At 48.3% G+C, this 25863-nt stretch overlaps 1 protein-coding gene across 1 annotated transcript in view; it reads right to left on the bottom strand.

The window, feature by feature from the left end:
• LOC144141485 (uncharacterized) overlaps positions 1-25863 on the bottom strand; it is a 140494-nt gene that overhangs the window by 99969 nt on the left and 14662 nt on the right. Inside the window, exons 2-3 of the mRNA XM_077673041.1 lie at positions 8167-8409; positions 7923-8075 (exon numbers count right to left, since the gene is read on the bottom strand). Coding sequence (XP_077529167.1) covers positions 7923-8075; positions 8167-8409 — 396 coding nt within the window. The remainder of the gene's footprint in view (positions 1-7922; positions 8076-8166; positions 8410-25863) is intronic.

The following is a 25863-nucleotide window of genomic DNA, read 5'->3' as shown; positions in this document are numbered from 1 at the left end:
AAAAACTTCCACGTTTAGCTTGTACGATGTTCGGGGTGGTTCAAATCGTCAAGAAAACCTTTCTGACTAATTTTCTGAACTTGCCATCGCTAGGGTGGAGGCGCGTATTTTTTTTATGCCACGAAATGTTGTTATTACATGACGAAGATTTTCACGCCAAAAGATAAAAATTGGCCAGTACTTTCGACACACGCTGCTAAAATACATATCCCATCGGGCACGTTTCTTTCTCAATTAGAACATACGCATATGCATCACCTTCGGTGATGCTTCAAATTGTTTAAAATGCAGCCTAGTATATAGGTACCTAGGAGCTTGAGAATGCGGCAAAGAACTGCTTCACAATATTGTTCTCCGTCATTAAACGTCGATTTGGAAAATAAAAGTACTGAGTTTGTTTGACGAAGCATGCGAAAATCTTTTCACAAAGCCAAGGACAACGCACGTTCTTGGAGGAATAAAGTTTATTGGAGCGACATCGTGCTGCTCAGTGAACTTAAAAAGAACGCAAACGTCGAGGAAGCAGCATGTCGTTCATTAGTGAGCGTAAGCGAAACGAATGCTCCAGCATTTACCCTGCGAGAATTTATCTTTCCGCGTAAGTATTTCTAGATTCATCAAATCAGATCGAGAGCAACAGCGATCAAAGTAGAAAAACCTTGCGAATTGAAGACAGGGTGGTACACTACTCCCATAAAATTAGATACCGTGCTCGTCACACAGGAAGGGAAGGATACACGTGTTTCCCTTGAAAAGCAGATAACACAGCTCGTTGCGGCGAGACAGTAAAAGCAAAGCACATGAGTAACCTGACAGAGTATACGGTTAGCGCCAATGTTCCGATCCAACCGGGCTAATCTTCTGATCTGAATTCAGAGTTCGCTAAAAAATTTTGCTAACTAAATAGAATCGACCTGGGATATTTCCACTGATTGCAGGGTTTAACGTGCCGACGCAACGGACGCGGTGAGGCGCGCTGTAGTGGAGGGCTCCAGATTCGTTTTGACCACCCGGGGATCTTTACCGTGCGACCCGGGATATTTCGTACTGCCAATTTGGGTGCTAAAACGGCGTCCTGATCGTTGCTCCATAATTGTAACACACGTTTTCTTAAAGAAATATTAAAACCGGCTGCGGTGCTTGTGGTACACAAATTGTTAGAACAAGCCTCAGCCAATCTGACAAAAACCATAGCAACAGCCCACAATTCTTTAGCGCGAATATGGTAAAACATGTCTGAACGTAAAGGTACAGTAGAGCCATGTGATTTTACGTTGACCGAACTGTCATATTGTCACGAAGCCAAGGACGACGCAGTTGTCTTGAAGGAGAAACAAGTTTATTTGGAGCGAACTTGTGCTCCCCTAACAACTCAAAAGAGTACAGAGGCGGCGAAGCAGCGGTCAACAAAGTGACTTGCGTCGGCGAGCGTCGCAGAAACGAATGCCCCGGCGTCTGCTCTGCAGGCTTTTTATCTTTCGGCGCGCGTGGTTCTCGAACCGTCGATTCGCATCGATAACATTGTAGATCCAAGAAGATTATTCCAGGCTGTTCACGTTAGATCGAAATGCTCTCCCTATCAGAACAGATAACACATGCGGCAAAGAAAGAAAGAATGGAAGACGCGCTTCCCTTGGCACAGAGATAACACAGACCGGCGCAGCCGGGCGGTAAAAGCAAAAGACAAATAAACAAACCCAATGCATGGTTCGCGGCATTACCCCCCCTGTAAGAGTGCATCGACCCGATACTAACATAGGCGATAGTCTGAACAAAAAAAATGAAAGTTCGTCATCGTCCGTAGAAAGGTTTTAAGCGAACCACGTGGACGACTTCGGGCCGCGTGTGTCGTCGTGATGTGCCGGAGTCACCTCGGGGATCACTTCGTAGGTGAGTTGGCCAACACGTCGTAGAATCTTCTAGGGTCCGAAATACCGTCGCAGAAGTTTCTCACTCAGTCCGCGTCGTCGGATGGGAGTCCAAACCCACACACGATCCCCTGGGTGGTACTCGGCGGCTCGGCGTCGGAGGTTGTAGCGGCCGGCATCCACCAGCTGCTGGTCCCTTATACGAACTCGAGCGAGCTGGCGGGCCTCCTCCGCACGCTGAAGGCATCCTTGGACGTCGGCGTTCAGGTCGTCGTCTTCTACGTACGGCAGCATGGCGTCAAGCATTGTAGTCGGCCGTCTTCCCAAGACGACCTCGAAAGGTGTCATCTGCGTGGTTTCTTGGATAGCCGTGTTGTACTCAAATGTGACATACGGGAGCACTTCGTCCCAAGTCTTATGTTCAACGTCGAAGTACATGGACAGCATATCCGCAATCGTCTTGTTCAAACGTTCCGCTTGTCCGTTCGTTTGTGGGTGGTACGCCGTCGTTCTTCGGTGTCCGTGTTGCTGTAGCGTAACATTCCTTGCATGAGCTCAGCAGTAAAGGCCGTTCTGCGGTCCGTGATGAGGACTTCAGGGGCTCCATGTCGCAGCACAACTTGTCTTATGAAAAACTTGGCGACTTCTTGTGCAGTCCCCCTCGGAAGAGCAGCGGTCCCCGCGTAGCATGTCATGTAGTCTGTTGCTACGACAATCCACTTGTTCTCCGATCGTGACGTAGGGAACGGGCCCAGAGGGTCCATTCCAATCTGTTGGAAGGGCCTTGATGGGACGGCGATCGGCTGCAGAAGTCCGGCAGATCTCCTCGGTGGCGTTTTTCGTCGCTGACAGTCACGGCAGCTCCGGACGTAGTGGGTGACGTCGGATGTAAGGCGGGGCCAGTAGTACTTCGCCTTGATTTTTCCAATTGTGCGGGCTGTGCCGAGATGTCCGGAAGACGGGTCGTCGTGGCACGCTTCCAAAATTTCGTCACGAAGGTCTGCGGGGATGACAAGAAAGTAATTCGTTCTCGTTCCGGGGCTGAAATTCTTCTTCACGAGGACGGAGTTTCTCAGGCTGAATGCTGGTAAGCTGCGTTTGAAGGTCCTAGGTACGGCGACGTTGCGTCCCTCGAGGTAGTCGATTATGACGCGTAAGTCAGGGTCGGCACGGTGCTGGGCGGCTAGGTCGGTCTCCGTCACGATTCCGAAGAACGCGCTGTCTTCATCAGAGTCTTGTGCTGGTGGGTCGACGGAGGCGCGGGACAGGCAGTCGGCGCCGGAGTGTTTCCTGCCGGATTTATAAATGACTGTAACGTCGAACTCCTGCAGGCGCAAGCTCCCCCGCCCAAGACGGCCAGAGGGGTCCTTCAAATTGGCGAGCCAACACAGCGCGTGGTGGTCTGTCACAACCTTGAATGGTCTTCCATACACGTATGGGCGAAATTTTGAAATCGCCCATATAATTGCCAGGCACTCTTTCTCAGAGGCAGAGTAGTTTTTCTCCTCCTTCGACAGACCACGGCTGGCATAGGCGATTACCTTTTCGCACCCGCTTTGTTTTTGGACGAGGACGGCACCCAAGCCTATATCACTGGCGTCCGTGTGTATTTCCGTTTCGGCGTTTTCGTCGAAATCAGCGAGCACGGGCGGGCTTTGCAGGCATTTTTGCAGCTCACAGAATGCTTTTTCTTCGTCGTTGTCCCAGCTGAAAGGAGTGCCATCTGCGTCAAGCGCGTGAGCGGCCCTGCAATGCGTGCGAAGTTTGCGACGAAGCGCCGGTAGTATGCGCACAGTCCGAGAAATCTTCGCACGCCCTTCTTGTCTTTCGGCCTTGGGAAGTTCGCAACGGCTGACGTTTTTGCTGGGTCAGGTAGGACTCCCGCGGCGTTGACGACGTGGCCCAAGAACTTGAGTTCCTCGTACGCGAAACGGCACTTTTCAGGCTTTAGCGTTAACCCCGACGTACGAATGACCTCGAGTACAGACTCCAACCTTGCGAGGTGTTCGTCCAAATTCCGGGCGAATACGACAACGTCGTCGAGGTATACGAGGCAAGTGTGTCACTTCAGGCCAGCTAGCACCGTGTTCATGACTCGTTGAAACGTTGCTGGCGCCATGCACAGCCCGAAAGGCGTCACCTTGAACTCGTATAGGCAATCCGGGGTTATAAATGTAGTCTTCTCTCGGTCTCTCTGGTCCACTTCAATTTGCCAGTAGCCGGTCTTCAAATCCATCGATGGGAAGTACTTCGCATGGCAGAGGTGGTCGAGGGCGTCGTCGATTCGTGGCAGGGTGTACACGTCCTTTTTGGTGATTTTGTTCAGTCGCCGGTAGTCAACACAGAACCTTAATGTGCCGTCTTTTTTCTTCACGAGTACGACCGGCGCAGCCCACTGACTTTTCGATGGCTGTATTATGTCGTCGCTGAGCATGTCGTCGACTTGAGTCCGGATGGCTTCCCGCTCGTGTGAAGAGACGCGGTACGGTGACTGTCGGGTAGGTCGGGCCAAATCTTCGGTTATAATTCGGTGCTTCGCTAAGGGTGTCTGACGTAATTTTGAGTTTGCCGAAAAACACTCGCTGGAGCGATGGAGCAAATCCAGCAATCTGCCCCGATTTTCAGGCGGCAGCGCCAGGTTCACGTCGAAAGGTTGCGGTGGCTTGGAAGCATCTGCGCGTGCGCATTCAAAGTTAGCGACCGCGATCACTTGACTTGCTTCTTGCGTTTCTTCGAGGAACGCAATTGCAGCGCCCTTGTTTAGATGCTGGTACTCCTCGGTGAAATTGGTGACCAAAACATGGGATTTGCATTGCTTAAAGCGCGCAATCCCTCTTGCGACGGGGACACCGCGGTTGAGAAGCAACCTTTGGTCACCCTCTACGATAGCGTCGATGTCAGGAGCAGCATCCTCACAGTAGACGGCGATCATCAAGCTTGCGCGGGGTAGCAGGGTGACGTGATCGTCGGCGATCCTAACAGCAGCACGATGATCGGGGTTCGATTCCGGCGTCATGGAGTGATCGGAGGAAAAAGTTATCGACTTCGTCTGCAGATCGATTATTGCGCCGTTGTCCGTCAAAAATTCCATTCCGAGAGTTACGTCGCGGGAGCAGTTAGGCAAAATGACGAACGCCACTGGGTACGTCGTGCCGTCTATGATGACGCGCGATGTGCACGTTCCACTTGGCGTCACGAGGTGGCCTCCTGCTGTGCGTATTTTTGGACCGTCCCATCTTGTCGTAACTTTCTCCAGCTTAGACGCGAATGGCCCGCTCATTACCGAGTAGTCGGCTCCCGTGTCGATGAGGGCGACTACGTCAAAGCCGTCGATGGACAACTGGACGTCGGACGCAGCCTTCCTCGAGTTCCGGGTGCGTCGGGGCGTGGTATCTCGGCTTGTGTGTGTTGACGGTCGGGTACTGTGCGGCGTCGTTGTCGTCGTCTCAGCGGCAGGATCGGTCATGTCAAGTACGCGTCGCGCCGTGTGGTTATCGTCGTGTTCAGGAGACACGTCAGGGTTAGGTCGGGTCGTCGGGATGAGGGCATGTCGTAAGTCACATTCTTCGGCGAATCGCTGCGTCGTTGGAGGGTTTTCGTTTTTTCGCCGTTCTGCAACTTCACCTCCAGAAGTTGTCGCCTTTAGTTTCCCCCGCGTGGGCTGGGAGACCTTCCACGTGAGAACTCAGCGTTGCTACGGCGGTTCGGCGACTGGTATGGGTAGGGTGACGGCGAATGGTTGAAACGGGCTGGTCGACGGCTGGTGTTGGACAGGTACTCTTCGATCTTCGATGGGTGCTGGCCAGTTCGGGGGCGGGGTGCGTCGATGGAGAACCCTCGCAAACCGAGCCTCCTGTAGGGGCAGCGACGGTAGACGTGGTCGGCTTCTCCGCAGTGGTAGCACAGCGGACGATTGTCGGACGTTCGCCACACGTCGGTCTTCCTTGGGGCGGGGGGTTCCGCCGCGGGTGGTCGGGCCGGCGAGAGGGGACGACGGTACGGAGCCTCATGACGATAGGGTGCAGGTGGGCGAGGGTGATGTACAGCAGCCGCGTAGGTCATGGCTTACAGCTCGCGAGGTGCTACTGGCGTCGTTGAAGTTCCCAGCGCTTGCTGCACTTCTTCTCTAATGACGTCGGTAAGAGAAGCAACTTGTGGTTGTGGCGGCGTCGGGAGCAGTTTCCGCAGCTCCTCCCTCACTATTTCGCGGATAGTCTCCCGTAGGCTATCTTCGGGAATGCGCACGTTGTCGACGCAATTCGCATTGGCCATGCCAACATAGTTCCGGTCGTACTGCTTAGCACGCATTTCGAGTGCTTTCTCGATGGTGCTGGCTTCGGTCACGAATTCGGCGACGGTCTTTGGCGGATTTCGGACAACACCAGCAAACAGCTCCTCCTTCACACCGCGCATCAAGAAGGGTAACTTTTTTTCTTCCGCCATTTCGGGGTCCGCGCGGCGAAATAGTTGCTTCATCTCCTCAACGAAGATCACGACCCCTTCGTTGGGGTGTTGTGTCCGAGGTTCAAGCAAAAGCGCCGCTCGCTCTTTTCTCACAACGGTAGTGAATGTCTTAAGGAACTCCCTTTTGAGGTGAGTCCAGTCGGTCAAAGAACTCTCATGGTTCTCGAACCAAGTTCGAGCAGCATCTTCTAAGTAAAAGAAGACATGCCGGAAAGTTTCTTCGTCGTCCCACCTGTTGAAGATGCGGACGCGCTCCAGCTTCTCCAACCATTCTTCGGGGTGTTCAGCGGGGGCTCCCCGGAACGATGGCGGTTCCCGGGGCTGCTGCAGGACGATTGGCGACGTTGTTTCTTGCACCATGGTGTTAGTTGCAGCGTTCCTTTTCTTGGGCCCTTCTGGCATCAAACCGAACTCGGGTAGCAATCCTTGCAGCCGGCGGCTTTCTCTGGTTGTGCTGGCTTGGCGGCTTCCAGATGTCGTAGAGAGCATAAAGGGTGAGTACCCAGCCCCTCCACCAGATGTCACGAAGCCAAGGACGACGGAGTTGTCTTGAAGGAGAAACAAGTTTATTTAGAGCGAACTCGTGCTCTCCCCTAACAACTCAAAGAATACAGAGGTGGCGAAGCAGCGGTCAACAAAGTGACTTGCGTCGGCGAGCGTCGCAGAATCGAATGCCCCGGCGTCTGCTCTGCAGGCTTTTTATCTTTCGGCTCGCGTGTTTCTGTAGATCCAAGAAGATTATTCCAGGCTGGTCACGTTAGATCGGAATGCTCTCCCTATCAGAACAGATAACACATGCGGCAAAGAAAGAAAGAATGGAAGACGCGCTTCCCTTGGCACAGAGATAACACAGACCGGCGCAGCCGGGCGGTAAAAGCAAAACACAAATAAACAAACCCAATGCATGGTTCGCGGCAATATCACGCAGTAAGGGTGCAACTACAGAGTCTGAGCTATGACAAATTTATGAGCCAGAGTATACATGGGTGGGTACACACAGACACTTAAGGGTAACGAACGGGAGTTTTATGTGTCTATATATGTGCATATAGAGATATCTAAAATAGGCGGGAAAGAGAACCCAGGAACGGTTACGGTGGACTATGCTTTATATGTAAATATGTGATTGTGCATTTGTGCACAAAACTGTGCGGGATCCCTGAAATAATTTTATAAAGTACAGAATACTACACTGTTAAAATCTCAGTTTTTGACTCCCCCAAAATGCACCTGACTGAGCAACAACTGCGTCAAAGGAAGATGCTCACCGAATAACGTGGGAGCAGTCGATTTGATGAAAAAACACGAACCGCACTGCGACGCCTTGACAGAAAATTGCACAGGTCACACCATTGACCAAGTTTTTGAGTCACATGGTATAGTGCACATTCATCATGGACCCCTTTTAGTGGTTTATTCGGAATTATCGCTGACTTCCCTCCGGTGAAGCAAACTAAAAGATATAGTTAAGCGTATAAGGCAGTATTATTAAAAAAAAAATTGTTAAGCATAGTTATGTTTTTTGAACCCAATTCAAATATTTCATGCATTTAAATTGCTCACGCTCGTGCATACTTGTGCTTAAAATACCTGAAACGCCCAGGGTTGAGCTAGATCCAGTAGCACCGCTTGAACCATCTGCACCCAAATGAGTCGCAGCAAGTTTCCCAAAGCCAAGTACCAAGCTTCCTCCAGTAGCGCCTCCAAGACGTGTTGTTAGCGTTCCTAGACTTGCCTGTAGACCTGCCGCAAAACACCACCAAGTTCAATTAGTAATCACCCTAAATAACAATTGGGCTTTATTGCAGTGAGTACATTCTAATGTTTCGAATACCTGGAGTTGCACTGCTTGAACCTAATCCGCCGTTCCCGCTCAGAAGGGCACCACTGAGACTTCCACTTGTTAGACTTCCAAGGCCACCAAGCAAACCACCTCCGGAGCCTCCTCCAAGGGCAGAACTCACGGTTGATGCCAAAACCCCGCTAGAACTGCCAGTTGTAAGGCGTCCATTACCCAGCGCTTGACCTAATCGTAGTAGTGCTTGCCCTCTATTGCCACCTGGCCGGAATCCGCATCCTGAATCAAACAAAGAGATACAGAAATTGGTTGGTATGGGGAATAAATGGAGCTTACAAAAATCACATGGAATAAGCAAAGTGGCATTTAAGGCCATGAATACCGAAAACCAATTTGGTTCATTCGAAAGATTGCCTGGTTAGATTAACAGCGATAATACTTTGAAAGCAAACCTCACTAAATTAGCTATATAATAACGACAATAGAGAGAAGGCATGTGACTAGGTTATCAAGTATCGAGGGCCGCTATCTGCGGCTGCGTGAGGCCCACAAACTGCTAGAGAAATTGAACAGCAATTATATACTTTCGGAACGGGCGAATCGCTCCTGAATTTAGTGCATATAGTTTTCATAGAAGCAGGAATGTCGGGGCACACATGGGAGTTACGAACGAATACGTCATCATAGCAACACTGCGTAGTGCGGCAACATACGCGGTTCCGCGCTTCCTAACGCTACAGTACGCCGCGTTGGGCTTGCCTAACACGACACTGCCATACTTCATGAACCGCAACAAAAGTACGGCGGGTATGAGGCCTGTGAGAACCAAGCCCAATACGATTGCGTCTCTACTCTTTCCCGCCAACCTTTCACGTTCTTCCATTCTGGTATCGCTCCTGCAACAATAAAAACTGGAGGTTTGTAAAAGGCAGTTAAATTTTCCCGCGTTACACTACTCACGCGTCATTTACAGGAACCAGTTCCCTTACTGTTTGCCAACTTTTAAAGTCGTCACTATGTTAGGGTTAGCTAGGACGCGAACGTTTTTGGTATATTTGGGCCAAAACATTGTGTTCAGCGCGTATCTTAGATTTGCTAATGCAAATTTGCAAAGTCATGTATATGTATTAAAATAAGAGCGCAGATCCCACTATATGTTGATTTTTCTGCCTCAAATCTGCATAATGTTTTTGTTTTGCTGAACAATATTGATAAAGTGAGAATTGTGTTTCCAAGTTAATTGGTTTGAAAATTTCTACCCTTATAAATATTAGGTTCTACAATTCTGTTAAATTTATCTCCGGTTGCTGCTTAGTAGGGCAGACAGACCAACCGACAGACAAATAGACCAACATGTTTGCGTTTAGGCAACTCACGAAAGACTATGGCCTCTAAAAATGGCAGATGCACAAACCAATGGCCTCAGTAAAACAACTAACTTTCATTTTCGGTAACTGCCCAATAGCCATCGTTGTTGGTGTTATACGACACCTAATATAGTCTTACAACTGATACAGTGGTTTAAATTGGCTAATGTTTGAGCGAATGAAAGCATCCTTTGTGACCGCATTATTCGACGAGGGAAGTAAAAATATGAAATATTTTAAGTAAAACAAAATCTTATATTTTGTTTTCGTGGCCTCTCCAAAGAATAAAAACTTTACGTAATCTGTTGAGCCTCCAAAACGCTGAGAAACGAAAATGAGTACTTTCAATATTCTTTACGTAAAGGTTACTCTGCTTACTGATGGTATACTAAGCTCCAAGAAATGGCGTGGAGGGGTGGCTTCAGCCAATAAAACTTTTGTCCCGCTAGCAACATCAAAAAGTTCATACTTGAAAGTGTGGACTTTTCGAAAATGTGGACTATTCGACATTTGAATTAGGTTTCTAATTGTAGTAAGCGATATTAACACCATATACGGGAAGGGTTCAAATAAAGGTTGCAAAAAACTTTATCTAGCACTTAAGGCGTGAGGGCTGGCAGTACGCGAACATTCAAGTTTGCACATGCAGCGTGACGTGATCACTTCCGAACATATTTCGAAGTGGGGCACTGGAATTGCGCTGAAGTTAATTTTTGCGTCTTAGACTATTAAAGGGACCCTGCAACACTCTTTGAGCTGTGCAAGTAAACCTGCGCGACGTTTAGATTACACTGCCAGGAATACCTGAGCCAAATATTACACGTGCACGTGAAGCGGTGAGCACGCAAATCGATGTGAAAGACGCGGAAAAACCAACCGCTCTCTCTTCAGTTGTCCCCGCACGGGGCACCTTGAGCAATCTTGGTGACGGTACTGGCGATACCGCGGACCCCGAGCCCCCAAACATAAGCTGGATCCAACCGTGGCGATGTGTTTATAGGTGGAGGGTTAGAAACCACGAACGGTGGCCGTCGGAGCCCAGGTCAAGCTCCGGCGGATGGGCTCCCTGTCTGTTTACCAGGCAGGGAGCTCCGGGACCTCTCAGGCTATCAGGGTAAGGTTTGAGAAGAAAGAACCCCCGTCCCCTGCTTCTATACTATGATGTATGGCATTCTCTAAACCCCCCCCCCAAACGTGATCGGTCCCTGAAAAGGGGCCGCACCGAAGTATCTTTTCCTTTATTGCCATCTTTGACATTTCCTGAACCAGATAATTTTTCTCGATTTCTTGTCATGGAATCCATCAATCCAACCCACCCTCTTGCATCTCAGTCAGTCTTCTTGATTGCCAAGTATCTTGAAGCCATAGTAGGAAAATCGTATAAGTGCAAAAAACAAAAGTCTGGTGAACTCCTAATTGAAATAAATGACAAGCAGCAGTCTGCAAAGCTTCTTGCTCAGACTACACTGGCTGATCTCGACATCCGGGTCACACCCCATCGGAGCCTCAACAGCTCGCAGGGTGTGATATCCGAGACAGACCTCCTGAACGAAACGGATGCGGATCTCCTTGCCGGCTTGAAGGATCAGGGCGTCACTGCCGTGAGACGCATCACTATCCGCAGAGACGACAGGGAGATTCCGACCAAACACATTATCTTGACTTTCGACCGCGCAGTTCTTCCACAATACATAAACGCAGGTTTCATCCGTTGCTCCATCCGTCCCTACATCCCGAACCCGCGGCGCTGTTTTAAGTGCCAGAGGTTCGGGCACGGTACGAACTCTTGCCGTGGCCGAACGACGTGTGCAAAATGCGCGGCGCACGATCATCCGAGCGAGAACTGCCCATCCGAAACTCTCACTTGTGTAAACTGCGGGGGGCCGCATGCAGCGTACTCCCGCAAGTGTGAAAAATTTCAAATGGAAAAAAAGATAATTAACATCAAGGTCACGGAGAACATCACCTTCCCAGAGGCGCGAAAGAGGTTCGCCTCTTTCCCTCTGGGGAGGTACGCAGACGCGGCTCGCCGGGGGGCGGAGCGGCGTCTGGTTTCCACAGGGACCCAGTTCAGCGAGTCTGACCTGGTCCCGCCCCCGCCCCCCGCTGGGTTGCCTCACGCAGCCCAACCAAGCACCACGCCGCTTGCTGAGGCAGCAGCGGTTGTGGTGCAAACCACTTCTGTCGGGACCGGTGCCGCTCCCGCCTCTGTCTTCCCGTCCTCCAGTCCGTTGGAGGGTACCGAGGTGATGGACACCACGGGCCCCGCACCGGCTCCCACCGTCACCGCACCGCCCGTGCCACCTCTGGTGCCCCGGACGCCCTCGGCGGTGGCGGCTCAAACGAAGGGCGCCCGAGGGGGGGCCAAGTTCAGGGGGCCCGGTCCGTCGGGCACCCCTCGGACATCCGACGACGAGATGGATGTCGGGCCGTTCCTGCCTGCAACGCAGCGCAAGGAGCGGCCACCGACTTCCAAGCCTACAGACAGGCCTAAAAAGCCTAATCCCAGAGTAACAGCCCCGAAAGACGACACATGAACACATACAGACACTCCAGTTATTCTTAAACTTAAATAATGGGAACAGAAAACATCATCCAATGGAACTGCAGAGGCCTCCTTAAAAATCTTGACGATGTGTATGAGATTCTGCATGCCAGTCAGCCAAGTATTATGTGTCTCCAGGAAACCCACCTCAACTCTAAACAAACAAATTTCTTAAATAGGTACATGGTATTCAGAAAGGACAGGGTTGGCTGCACCCACTCTTCAGGAGGTGTGGCCATTATCGCCCGGAAATCATTAGCATGCCACCCTGTCACTTTAAACACTGTCCTTGAGGCTGTAGCGATCCGTACCATAATATTTAATAGGTTGATAACGGTATGCTCCATTTACATCTCTCCTGATTTTGCACTTCTGAGCTCTGATTTCGAGGCACTGGTCGACCAGCTGCCCGAACCATACATACTAACAGGCGACCTTAATGCGCACAACTCTCTTTGGGGCTCCACCAGAACGGATGCCCGAGGTCGCCTGATAGAGAAGTTCCTTACATCCTCCGGAGCATGCCTTTTCAACAGAAAACAGCCTACATACCATAACCTAGGACACAATACATACTCGCATCTTGACTTGGCTATTGGTTCCGCAGTTCTCTTTCCATGTCTTGAGTGGGGTGTGGGCACAGACCCATATGGTAGTGACCATTTCCCCACTTCATTAACGTATATAGGTACAGGCCCGAGCAGTCCATCTTCCCATAAAAGGTTTAATGAATCACAAGCAAACTGGAGCACATTCACACAAACATCTCAACTACACCACACATCCATAAAACAGCTACACGTGGAGGAAGCCGCCCAACTCGTCACGGCGCACATCCTCGACGCTGCCGAAAAGTCCATTCCCCAGGCCTCCAGTGGGTCCCGCACCCCAAGGAGGCCCTGGTGGAACGAGGACTGCAGGCGGGCGCGAGAGGCCCAGAACAAGGCGTGGGGTGTCCTTCGCCGGTACCCCACGTCACATAACCTCATTTCTTTTAAACGGGCAAAGGCTTTTGGGAAGCGAGTGCGTCGTGAGGCGAAAAGGGAGAGTTGGCGCACCTTCCTCACTTCCATCAACTCATACACTGACACACACAAAGTCTGGACACGAATACGAAAACTAAAAGGACAACAGACACACAGCCTGCCCCTGGTTAGTACAACAGGGGACACACTGGAAGACCAGGCTAACACACTTGCACAACACTTCGAACACGTGTCCAGTTCAGCACACTACACCAACACTTTCATTAAACACAAAGCATCATGTGAGAAGAAGTCCTTGCGAGACACTAATAAGTCGAACTCATCCTATAACACCCCCTTTTCACTTCATGAGCTGAAGGTCGCACTCGGTACTTGTAAACCTTCAGCTCCAGGTGCAGACAGGATTTCATACACAATGATACAACACTTACATGCAGACACACTTGAAACACTTCTTCACCTCTACAATAAAATATTTCTTTCGGGGCAGTTCCCACGCTCTTGGAGGGAGGCCATAGTAGTGGCTTTCCTAAAGGAAGGGAAGGACCCTTCCTCTCCCGCCAGTTATCGCCCCATTGCCCTGACAAGCTGCCTGTGTAAGCTCTTCGAGAAGATGATAAACAGGAGACTCGTGTACTTCTTAGAGTACAACGGTCTTCTCGAGAGCTGTCAGGCAGGCTTTAGGGCGGGGCGATCTACGAACGATCAACTCGTTGGCTTAGAGTCATATATTAAAGATGCTTACCTCCATAAGCAGTACTGTATGACAGTATTCTTTGATCTTGAAAAGGCGTACGACACTGCTTGGCGGTACGGCATCCTCAGCGATTTGAAGTGCTTTGGTATGTTGGGTAACATGTGGAACACGCTTGCCAGTTACCTCTCTGAAAGAACGTTTCGCGTGCGAGTTGGAACTGCACTCTCTAGAGTTCATGTGCAGGAAAACGGTGTTCCGCAAGGTGGAGTTTTGAGTTGCACGTTGTTTATTGTAAAAATGAACTCTCTTCGGAAGGCTCTGCCACCAACCATTTCCTGCTCAATCTATGTAGACGACGTGCAATTATCCTTTAAGTCTTGTAACCTGTCTATCTGCGAGCGCCAAGTCCAGCTTGGTGTTAACAAGCTAGCTGGCTGGGCAGATAGCAACGGTTTTAAATTTAATCCAGTGAAGTGTACTTGTGTTTTGTTTTCGAAAAGGCGCGGCATTCGGCCGGATCCAGACATCAAACTCAATGGTGTCTCAATTCCAGTCAGAAATGAACACAAGTTTTTAGGTGTAGTCCTTGACGAAAAGCTCTCGTTCATTCCACACATAAAAGAACTTAAACATAAATGCTTAAAGGCCATGAATATACTCAAGGTTCTCTCCCACTCTTCATATGGGGCTGACAAACAACTTCTTTTACGTGTTTTTACCAGCCTGATAGGTTCACGATTAGACTATGGAAGCGTTGTTTATGGGTCAGCAAGTAAGACATCCCTCAAAATGCTGGACCCAGTGCTTCATCTGGGGCTCCGGTTGGCATGTGGCGCCTTCCGGACTAGCCCGGTCGAAAGCCTCTATGTGGAGTGTAATAAGTGGAACCTACAACGTCAGCGAGCATACACAGATCTTCTTTTTGCTTTTAAAATTTCATCTATGCCACACCATCCTTTTAAATCAGCTTTTTATGATACGTCTCAGACTGCACTACTCCTAAACCGACCATCGTTCTCTGCGCCCTTCTCTTACAGAGTTAGAGAGGAAGCGTCAGAGCTTTCTGTCTCCTTTTTAGACACCATACAAAGTTCTCAAACAGATTTTATAGCACCATGGCATCTCCGCCCTGTATCATGCGACACATCCTTCACACATGTAGACAAAAACCGAGCTCCCACATGTGCAATTCTGCAGCACTTCTTGTATTTGCAGCAGAAGTATCAATTTTCTGAATTTTATACGGACGCCTCTAAAACTGCCACCTCTGTGTCCTGCGCGGCGCATGGGCCCGGCCTTAATGTCACTAGAACTCTTAACAGTAATACGAGTATCTTTACGGCAGAGGCTTATGGTGTACTTCTTGTTGTTAATCATATCCTTCAAAGTCACATCCCACAATCCATTATATATACAGACTCCCTCAGTGTCGTGCGGGCGTTGTCGTCAAAAAAGTCTTCAAAAAATCACGTCGTAAATCTAATAGTCAAGGGTATTATGTCGGTGTATGTACGCAAATTTGAACTGGTTCTTTGCTGGGTCCCTGGCCACAGTGGTATAGCCGGGAACGAAGCAGCGGACCGAATGGCTGCTGCTGCTACACTCTCGAATACAGTAGACATAACCACATTACCCTACACCGACGTGAAACCACACATCAGACAACAACTTCGCAAAACATGGCAAACACACTGGAGTGAACAAACAGACAACAAGTTACACGTAATAAAACCACACTTGGGACCATACACCACCGACACACGTAATAGATACACTGAAGTCGCCTTGGCCAGATTACGGATAGGGCACACTCATGCAACACACTCGCACCTTCTCACTGGGTCTCCAAGACCTCTGTGCAGCAGGTGCGGAGAGGCCTTATCCGTGATGCACATCCTCATACAATGTAAGGCACTCGACACTACACGACGCAAACACTTCCCTCAACTACACACACGACATATTCCACCACACCCGTCATACTTCTTAGGAGACGAAGCCCTGTTTTCAATCAAACGCGTTTTCGAGTTTCTCACCGACGTAAAATTTTTACATCTCATTTCTTATCATGCCTGTTGACAACCTGGCCCTTTACACCAGTCATCTTCATTACGTTGTGTTTTACTTTGTTTATTTTTACTAAAGTGTTCGTTTACTTCCATGTCACTTTCATGTAATCACTTTTGTTTGGCGCTCTTTGCCCTTAGCCGGCCTTGCGCCATTAAACTCTAAACATCATCATCATCTCTTCAGTTGTCCTCATTATGCAACCCCTGGCATGGCCTAACGGACGTCACATAGGCCACGGCTGCCCGATCGGCTGTCACTGGTCAACGTCGCGGCTAGATTCTCCCATTTCCGTCGTCGTCATCACTGTGTATGAACCTCGCCTATGCCTGAACCTGTAGGCACAGTTTTGCCGTTTCGTTTTGGGTTTTGAGTGCGCGCGGAGCTTGAGTGATGAGCTCAATACTTTCCTTTCAACGGGACCACTCGACTACAAACGTTTATTGCTTCAAAAACGCCCTACCAGCCCGAGCGCGCTCTTGCGAGCAGGCACCCATGCCTGCTTTTTTGTGGCACCAGACCGGAAATAGGCCCCTCCGCGTTGCGGAGAAAAGGAGAAAACTTCCCGGCATGTGATATATCGAAGACCGCCGAAGAGAACGCCGCGAGTCGCCTCCCTCTCCGGGAGAGAGCGCGCAGCTTTCGTCGCGTTGTCCGCGGTCGAGTTGAGAGGGAACGATTATGCGCGATTTCTCATCGCGCGTAGTTTCGTTAATTGTGAACGGATTTTCATAATTCTTGCGGGGGGAGATTTATGGGACAATAGACTTTATCCCAAAATACATTACTACTAGTCAATGGCAAGTGTTGCAGGGTCCCTTTAATGACTCCAACACACCAGCGCCCAAAAATAAAAAGCTCTTCAAGCGCACTCGGTGCAGCACTGCAGACAAGTGATAGCAATATGTAATAGAAGCAACTGTTCTGATGCAACATCGCCTACAAATTGTAGCCTTCGCTTGTAGGTGACGCATCAAACCTGCATGCATGAAGGTTTTTATATCGCAGACGCCTCGAATTGTGGTTTCGCAACTTGTTACACAAAAAACTTATAACTAATGCCCAGCAATTCTGGCGGTGTGTTGTGACGTCGCAGTGGAGATGAGAACGATTGAAAGTTGCCAGTTGGAGGAAGACATCTTTAGTGACAGTCAGAGGAGGGACAGCATTATTATAATACAACAACCAACATAAGCCATAAGTCGACAACCATGTTGTAACGTCCTTTATTATCACCGCCGAATAGGGCTCACTATGAATGAGCGCTTGTCTTGTCTTGTCTTTCAGTTGATGTTATTATGTGTAAACGCTTTATGACTAAAATGTATGTTGTCTTTCCTAATTGCGTACGTGAACTTTTAACTTCAGCCATCAGCTGCAACGCTGAATAAATAAAACACAGTTTGTCTGTACGAACGAGTCAACGTAAACATGTAACGCGAAAGCAGCATGCGTTCTTGTATATGAAGAAGTTCACTATATCAGCATGGGTATCTCTCTTACTCTATGTATATGTAACACTTTGGTAAGGTCCAGACTACACCAGCAGGATTCGAAGTTTAGGCACGTAATTGTTGTTCTTGACTGTCGGGTGCTTGCGCTATAATGGAGTGATCGACTTATTGAATAACCGTGTGAATTGAAATTTTGAGCTTGATTAGTTGCTTTGGAAAGCGTTTGCAATATGTCTTCAGGTGCATATGTCAGAGTTCGCAAGCCTGAATTCACCTACAGGTGGCACACCTGCTTCTGTGGCTAAAGAGTTTGGCGTGAAAGTGTCATTACTTTTTCGTAGTGTCTAGAGTTACGTCAGACGTAACTTAGAAATCAAAACGAAAGTTACGTCTGACATAACAATAAGCCAATGCCTGAAGTTCCGTCCGACGAAACCATAATTTAAATAAAGTCACGCCCATCGCAATCAATGACTTTAGGAGCTTTATGCCAATTTATTGAGTAATGTCCGCGTAACCTAGCTGATAATTATATGGAAGTTACTTTCCATGTAATTTGAAATTAAAGCGACATTAAACGAAAGCCAAAGCCAAGCAAAAATCCTTGAACACAGAGTAATAAATGCAATCATGTTTTATATAACGTACGCAACATTATTTTATTGGTCCGTTGTACGACAACCGACTTCAAAATCAAAGCAACATGAATGTTGCTGCTTTATGGCCGAAACTGTGCGGAATTGTTAGATGACCGTTCAAACCACCCCTTTTTTTGGTTTAATGCCCCGTTGGTCGTCGACAACGAAAAATAGAAAAGTGCCCCATTGGTCGAGTGGTCTCGAGCGTGCTGCTCGCGCTCGTACTGCGGCGTGGGTTCTAATTCCACCTGAGACATCGTTTTTTGTTATTAAGTTATATTTTTCTACGAATGCAAATGCACTTATTTCTGTCCATCTCCAACACACATGAAAGGAGGAGGTGGGAATTTACAAACTATAGCCACTTGCCTCGGGTGCAGTGCCAGTTTGTTCCGTCTCCATCTCGTGCCGAGAAAGCAGTTTACATAGGCCAAAAGTCTCTTCATACCATTATTATTTCGTTTTAAAAAATAGATACAATGCGAATAGAAATGAGGACATAGAAATAATACGGGGCGAGCGCTCTCCCGACGTCTTTCCGTGTCCTTCTTTCTGTGCCCTTGCCGTTCTGCGGGCTTGTTTCTATACGCGCTATAGCTATTTTCCTTATGAACTACCAATTCGTGCAATAGTATACTTTATAATTAACTCAGTTGTGGCCTCAACGGGAATGCCGCGTCACTATTTTACTTCTTTTAAGAAAATTGAAACGAGAAATTCAAATAAAAACCAAATCAAATCGAATTCGCAGAGAGAGAGAGAGAGAGCGGGAGAGAGAGGGGGGAGAGAGATATAGAGAAAAGTTTGTGTGCCTGGTGGGAGAAGGGAGAGGTTGGTCCCCAAAAAATTCTAATTATGAAACCTGGCTGGCTAAAGAAAACGTGTTTTATGAAACCGGTAACATTTATCGGCAGAGTGGGTGGATTTTACAAGCTATTTTAATGGGGAGGAAACAGTAAACTGACAGCCATTAAAGTAGGACAAAATTTTTTCCTTGAAGGAAATGGTTCGCACACATTTTTCGTACAGGTATTGAGAACACCCCGAGTTTTGTTCATTCGGTGTAGGTGTTACGGGAAATACATTTTCACGCAGTACATAGAAAAGCAAGTGTAATACACAACATGTATGTAGTTCTCCATCTAGTGCTTCAAACACTTTGTACCGAACCATCTGCCAGCTTGAGAACTTTTCTTTGAAATGCCAGCACATATCATACATATGTCAAAATAGAAATGCATCACACGTAATGGCAGCAGTTTCTTCCAGTGGGCTCATTTCTATGGTTTTTGACATTCAAGATGTAGGTTAGTGGGAAGCAACCATCTTCTGAGAAGTTGTCTCTACGCTGGATGTAACTCATTTATTGTTCCGCCGGACACAACTTTGATTTTTAATTTCGCTTTCCGTCGGACGTAACTCCGACACGGGCTTTAAGTTCCGTCAGACGTAACTTCAGTTCTTACTTTTAAGTACCGTCGCACGTAACTCTAGACACTGCCTTACTTTTTCTTTTATGTGTTTTCCTGCCTATATTCCTTACTAAAGAGGCTATGTCAGTCAGCTTGATAAGCCTGTGCCTGTACGTTACAATTGGAAGCCCTAACTTTGAGCTTAATTACCTTCCAAGCAACGTTAAACTCAGTGCTCGTCACGTAACTCATACCTTCGGATGGCAAGTAACCTCAAAGAGCACTGTCTGGCCGGTGCATACCATTGTCCCCCCTCCACATTGCGCGCCCACCAGTTTGGCTGGCCAGTCTGCAGTGGTGTCGCGGCTGTTTTAGCGCCACTTTACATTCTTAAAATCCGAGGGTGTTAAGTAGCAGTGTTTTCGCATAACAAATATCGCTTCTTCCTGGCCAGTCTTAGGCCATTGAACTGTTTATTGTCCAGTCAGCACACTGCGATATGCCAAGAACACAAGCTAGTTTAAGTACGGAGAAGGGTCTTACATGGTGGCTGCGAAAGTACAGCGAATCGTAGTCAGCGACTACACTTGCGATAGACAACGCTTCCCCCATACAACCATATTCGTTTAAAATTTTACAAAGTGTCATACGATTAATTTTATACTTGCTTCAAAGTCATACCGTCTCTCGCGAACCTGGCATTGTAAGAAACTGGTACTGAAGGCAGGATGTGCTTGCCAGGAGGGATGGTAGCAGTCACTCCTTCACAGTGCAGCCTTGCTTTGAAGCAGTCACTGGGAACCGATTACAAAGCTGCGCGGCCCTGCAGCCACGCCAACGTCATCTATTGCGTTCTAAACCTTTTTGAGAATATTAGGCCCCCTTTCATGTCAGATGAAATGTGGTCTCGCAAACTACTGGCACCTCAGAATGCACAGCTCCTCCATAGAAAACGGTGTTCTGCAAACAATGAGTGCCTCAAAATCTATAAAGGTGGAGGATAGGAGTCCTGTTCCTCTTGCTGACTTCGTGAGTATTCATAGGTAGTGTTGCATATATGTACTCGATGCCGGCGTAGTAATTCGCATAACATTGTATATCCCGTTGCGCCATCGCAAGTCTTATGCACGTGCTGATAATTCTGATAAGTGATCAGCCTACTCCTTAAGAAATCAAACCAGGGGGTTGGCCGCACAGATATGTACATTTCCAGCAATAATAAATGTTGGCCAGCCCATAAACCCTCATTTGTGTAACACACCTTGAGAATCAGGTCATACTGCACACATCAACAATGTGAAAATTGTGCTTTATTTTATTTTAGGAAAACACAAACAGCTATTCCCATTCAATTCCACCTATTTATTCGCGATAGCCACCAAGTGTCATCGAGTTCTCTGTATCTGCTGCATGTCGCGTGTTTTAAGTGCGAATGCACATTATAAGCGACCCTGAATTCCGTTGACCGCCGTCCCTCCACATAGCAACAGCTGCTGGTGCGCGCGCTCCTCGTCTTCCTTGGCAACGGGGGGAGATGGCACATACCCACGTGGGAGATTGGCCAGGAATCTCCTCGTCGTCCTTGGCAACGGGGGGAGATGGGCGCGCGCTGCCTGGCCGCTGACATGGCACATACCCACGTGGGGGATTGGCCAGGAATCGGGCGTGAGAAGGACTAATGCACCCGCTTAAAGGAGTACTGACACGAAATTTCAAAGCTGAGATCCGCTCTAGCAATCAAGTACAACGACAACACAAATAGGTGTCTGTGCATGGCACATACCCACGTGGGGGATTGGCCAGGAATCGGGCGTGAGAAGGGCTAATGCACCCGCTTAAAGGAGTACTGACACGAAATTTCAAAGCTGAGATCCGCTATAGCAATCAAGTACAACGACAACACAAATAGGTGTCTGTGAATAAATGCATCTTTCTTTCTTTGTAGTTGTGTGTGTGTGTGATCTCTCTTTCGCGAACATTACCGAACCGCGCAAATTCAACTCCTGCATTCGCACTTTCACATTCTTCCCCTCGGGGAAATGCGGGGAATTTTTAGTGCTCTTTTATGACGCTATATTTTTTGTCCTTAAGCTGAAACAAAGTTCACTTACAACAGTTCAATTATTTTGCTTAGGACTGAAACACAGCCCTAAGTTAGGATGTTTGTCCTATGTGGGTGCCTATTTTACTCTTGCCCAATTTTAGTACGAGTGTTCGATCGGACCAGTATACGTTTGCGTTTACGAACATTTTCCCCGAAAACTCTCTACCGGCAATACGAAACTCAGCTCACAGCACAGCAAAAGTTTACAATAGACCCCCTTAAAATTTTCCGCTGAGAGACAGGTTCAAAGCGGTATATTGGCGCTCTCAGCAAATGAGCCATCTGGAAAAAAAATTCTCTTTCGAATGGCGACGCAGAGAAAAAGAGCAAATCAGGTCAGCAGCGGAGAGGTGTAATGTTCGAGAATGGGGTTCGTTTGTGGGGATGGCGCTACCTTCACTCCACTGCCGACCTAGTTGTTAGAGTTGACGGGGTGAATCCGTGGTAGCCAATGCTTTCACGGTGAAGTTGTCCGGGCTTGTTGGGACGCGTGGCATCTCCGTTTGCACTCGTTTGTGGTTAGCGGGAAACAAATTGCGAAGCTAATTCGCCGAAGGGTAGCCATCAACATTAGAATAACTGGTGACACTTAGGAAGGAAATCCGCGGCAGCTAAATGACATAAAAGAACGAAATTCCTAAACTTCAGCTGCAAGCGAGCAACCGTTGTCACTGACAATCAAAAAAGCCCAATAATGGCAGCATACCAGAATTGCAGTCATGCAACCCTCCAGAAACAGGCAAACGTAGACCATATGGTTGACCCTCCGCTCGGAAGAGAAAGAAATGTGGGGCTATAACATTTTTAAGAATACAGCTATATATATCTGAAAAATTTCTAGACTTAAAAACATCTTCTGTTCCTCCTTTCTACGCGTTTCCGCATCAACCACGGTATGCTCCGCCTATTAGCATAGACGTCATACAGCTTCAGATGCCACACTGGCGACCCACCATCGGCAGTGGCCGTAATAACGTTTATTTCTTAACGACGCTCAGTTCAGTAGAGAGTGCGGGGGAGAAGGTGTATTCACCGTCTATCTTAATTACATCAGAACTATATCCGTAAAAAAAGACGTACGCTTTGGTGACGGGGCGTGCTATTCAAGTGGTTCGAGGCTTAGGTTCAGTGCTGTGTCATATGTTTTTAACAATAAAAGCATCCATCAGACACACGAAAGCTTCAAGATTTTGAAGAGTTTTCGAATACAAAGGAACTCACAATGACAAAAGGTGATGAGAAAAGAATATAGGTAAGTCGATTGAATACGCCATAAGAACACGATGCAGAAATGTTATTTTAGTGTTACTGGAGTGCATAAAAAGCTGTTAATTCTATCGGAGTTTTTCCGTGTGACATATAAACCAGGTGGTGACGCATAAAATGGGTACAAAGTTTGCGGAGACCCTAGCTGGCCAGTGACAACTGTGCAATAGTGTAGAGTGCAGTTCTGCGCTTCTTGCAGTCACCATTAAAATACATACCCCAATTAACCCCGTACCCTAATTATTCCTCTGATTCACCCGCCAATCTCTGATCCTCTTATCCACCCGCCAAAACATTTTGCCACCGTTCTACTACACAGTTGCGTATTCTTTCGTTCACGCTTGACTTTGTACGTTCGCAGAGCCCTTTAGGAGCAAAAACGAAAGAAAGTTCTGACGCTTTGAGATTTGGAAGGGTATTTGAATATAAAACAACCCAGGATGACGAAAGCTCCTTCGTCATCGTGTTTCTTTTTATATTGAAAATGCAAAGCCAATGGCTCTGGTTTAAAAACAGCTTCAGAAGAGGACCAGGGAAAGTAAAGCTGAAACTTGCACTCTCGCACAAGACTTGAATGGCAAAGCTTTAATAGGGGAATATTGACGGACACAAAGTTTAATTTTAGTACCCGCCGCGGTAGCTCGCTGACTAAGGCGTTGTGCAGCTGAGCATGATGACACGGGTTCGATTCCCGGCCACGGCGAACCATTTTATTTTGGAGGCGAAAAGCAAAAGCGTCCGTGCTGAGGAGATTTCTGCGCACGTAAAGATCCCAAGGTGGCCAAAATTATTCCGGAGCCGTCCACTACGGCGCGCCTCATCGCCCGCTTGGATCAGTCGAATTTACTATCGTTGTAGTGTCGTGGTTGACTTCGGATGCCAGGCATTTCAATAACCTTATATTGAGAAAGGCCAGAGTGTGCTGGTCGTTTTAATGGACGGTTTTGTGAGCTACTCTGCAAGCGCGACTTATCATCTCCAGCGAATCATTTGCACGGTGAGCCTGTAGAAGCGCGTCTTTTCCTCGGCCGTGCTAACTATCCGTGCCCGGGCCATGTGGAGTCTGTTATCACCTACAGCAGCTTCGACAGTGAAGTCGCCGCTCTTCTACTGTACACAACGCAGGCGCACGACCACACAAGGACGAACGAACGAGGGGCGTACGCTATGACGTCTTTCTCGTTCCAAGCAAGTGTTGCACCGATACGTGCAATGATAGAATTTTTTTAGGCCAATGTTGGCCACTCTCCCTTCTGCCATTGTGCGTATGCTTCTCTGGACGAACGTGCGCTCGGGGCACGCGTGCACGAGCGCTAGGCATTCTCTTTGTTTTTTTTAATTGCTGACACCATGCATAAATGATTTGTTCAACGGCTTCGCGGTTAGAGGTGGTGATCAGTGGTCCTACTTCATATATTTTCTGTAATATCTACGTTAGTTTGCGGAAATATTCATTAACGTGTCCGCTCTTCGATGCAATTAGCCGGCGTTTGGATGCACACATTTGTATTTCGTCTTCATGGCCATCCACACACTTCCATCTTCCAACGCAGAAGACAATGATAAAGTTGCACATGTGCAGGACGTGCTACGGATCAGGTGTGGAGCTCTTTGAAGCCCGAGGATGACGTCGTCTACTGGGGATAATCATTCGAGATAACATTGGGATGCGCAAAGGGAATAGTGGAAACTCGTAGATTGAGCTTCCGTTAACATTTTATTGTTGCCTTTTTTGGTGCACACACATATTCAATGGATGCCCTGATTATGTTTGGTGCACCTGTTTCAACGTAGACACCTTTTTATGTGTGTTTCCAGTGCCCGACAAACAAGTTTTTTCTGACCAAACTGCTTAAACACAGCAGGCCTATAGGCAAGAGCTATCCAGACAGATAAAACTAGTTGCAGGGCTGAAATACGTCAACATTCTTCAGAGCGAAAGACACGTCAGGCATATTTGAGATAAACATGGGCAGATGATCGAGAGTGTCAGCGAGATAGAGAGTGCTTCAGTAGAAAAACGCACTGGATTCATATTAATTGAAACCTACAAAACACTTTACACAAACGGTGTCACAGAAGGCAAAATACAGCTCACAATATGATCTATTGGCGGATAGTTAAGAATGCACTACCATAAGGTGTTTTTTATATGCGCAGGAGCTTTTTCTTACAATAACCCTCTAACATATTCCGTTGTTTTTGTAGCGTGAGCTACACTGGCCAAGGTTGAGCAGTTTCGCGTGGCTTCGGGACAGCCGTCCTGCGCATGTGTGGAGGAGCAGTGACATCACACGGTGCAAAGAACGTTGCTTGCTGCCCGGCGTCTCTCACACAACGCACGCGCCCAGCGTCTTCTCCGACCTCCGTTCCGCACGTAGCGGCCCGGTGCACTTGATGATCATGCGACGGGTGGCCTGGTGCACGGAGCAAGAATATATAGGAGAGGCAACGCCCATTGCGGTTGGCGCGATCGAGCGACCAGATAATGTCACACAGATAACCACGCCGACCTCCGGAGCTCCGCAGCTGCGGCACTGAACAATTGGACAGCGGCACCTGTTCGAATGTATTAAACGCATTGCTGTTGTTTCTAGCATTCGCCACAATTCGTCAATCGCTATGCGCTCGAGCTGCTGCGCGACGCGGGGACGGAAGCCCGTTTATCTCTGACGTAGCGCGCGCGCGCGTGCGCGCGTCATAAATTGGCCGGTGCACTCAAGTTCTGTGACTCAAGTCGCTTCGGGCGCATCGCACGCCTATAAGGCCGTGCGTTTACAGGTTTTGAATGTGAACATCTTCGACAGAACTCTGTCTGGTTGGGTTAAACTTGAAGAGGCAAAATACACCAACCAACGGCGTTTAATCAAAGCTTCCCAATGTTTCGGAGCCAACTCGGCTCCTTCATCAGGGGTGACTGTGTACGACAAGAAGCATCGGTTATATCGGTGTCTTCTTTTTCTTTCTTCTTACTGGAATCTTGCCCTTCCGCTTCGGAGGCCATGGGCGTAGACGGTGGGAAGGGCTCCGAGGGATCTATTCAGGCCTTGCCGGTTCCCTTGTATGTGCCAGGACTCAAGCAGTAATCTTCGTGAGTAATGGGTTTCGGTGCCAATCATCTGCGCCCCGTCAAAGTTAATCCTGTGGTCAGCTTGTTCGCAGTGCTCGGCTAACGCACGGCGCTGAGTGTCGAGCTT

This window comes from Haemaphysalis longicornis, unplaced genomic scaffold (genome assembly GCF_048455015.1).
Source record: "Haemaphysalis longicornis isolate Haplotype H1 unplaced genomic scaffold, Haemaphysalis longicornis Haplotype H1 scaffold_6, whole genome shotgun sequence".
In the NCBI taxonomy this organism is placed as follows: Eukaryota; Metazoa; Arthropoda; class Arachnida; order Ixodida; family Ixodidae; genus Haemaphysalis; species Haemaphysalis longicornis.
This window is presented reverse-complemented; position numbering and strand designations above follow the sequence as displayed.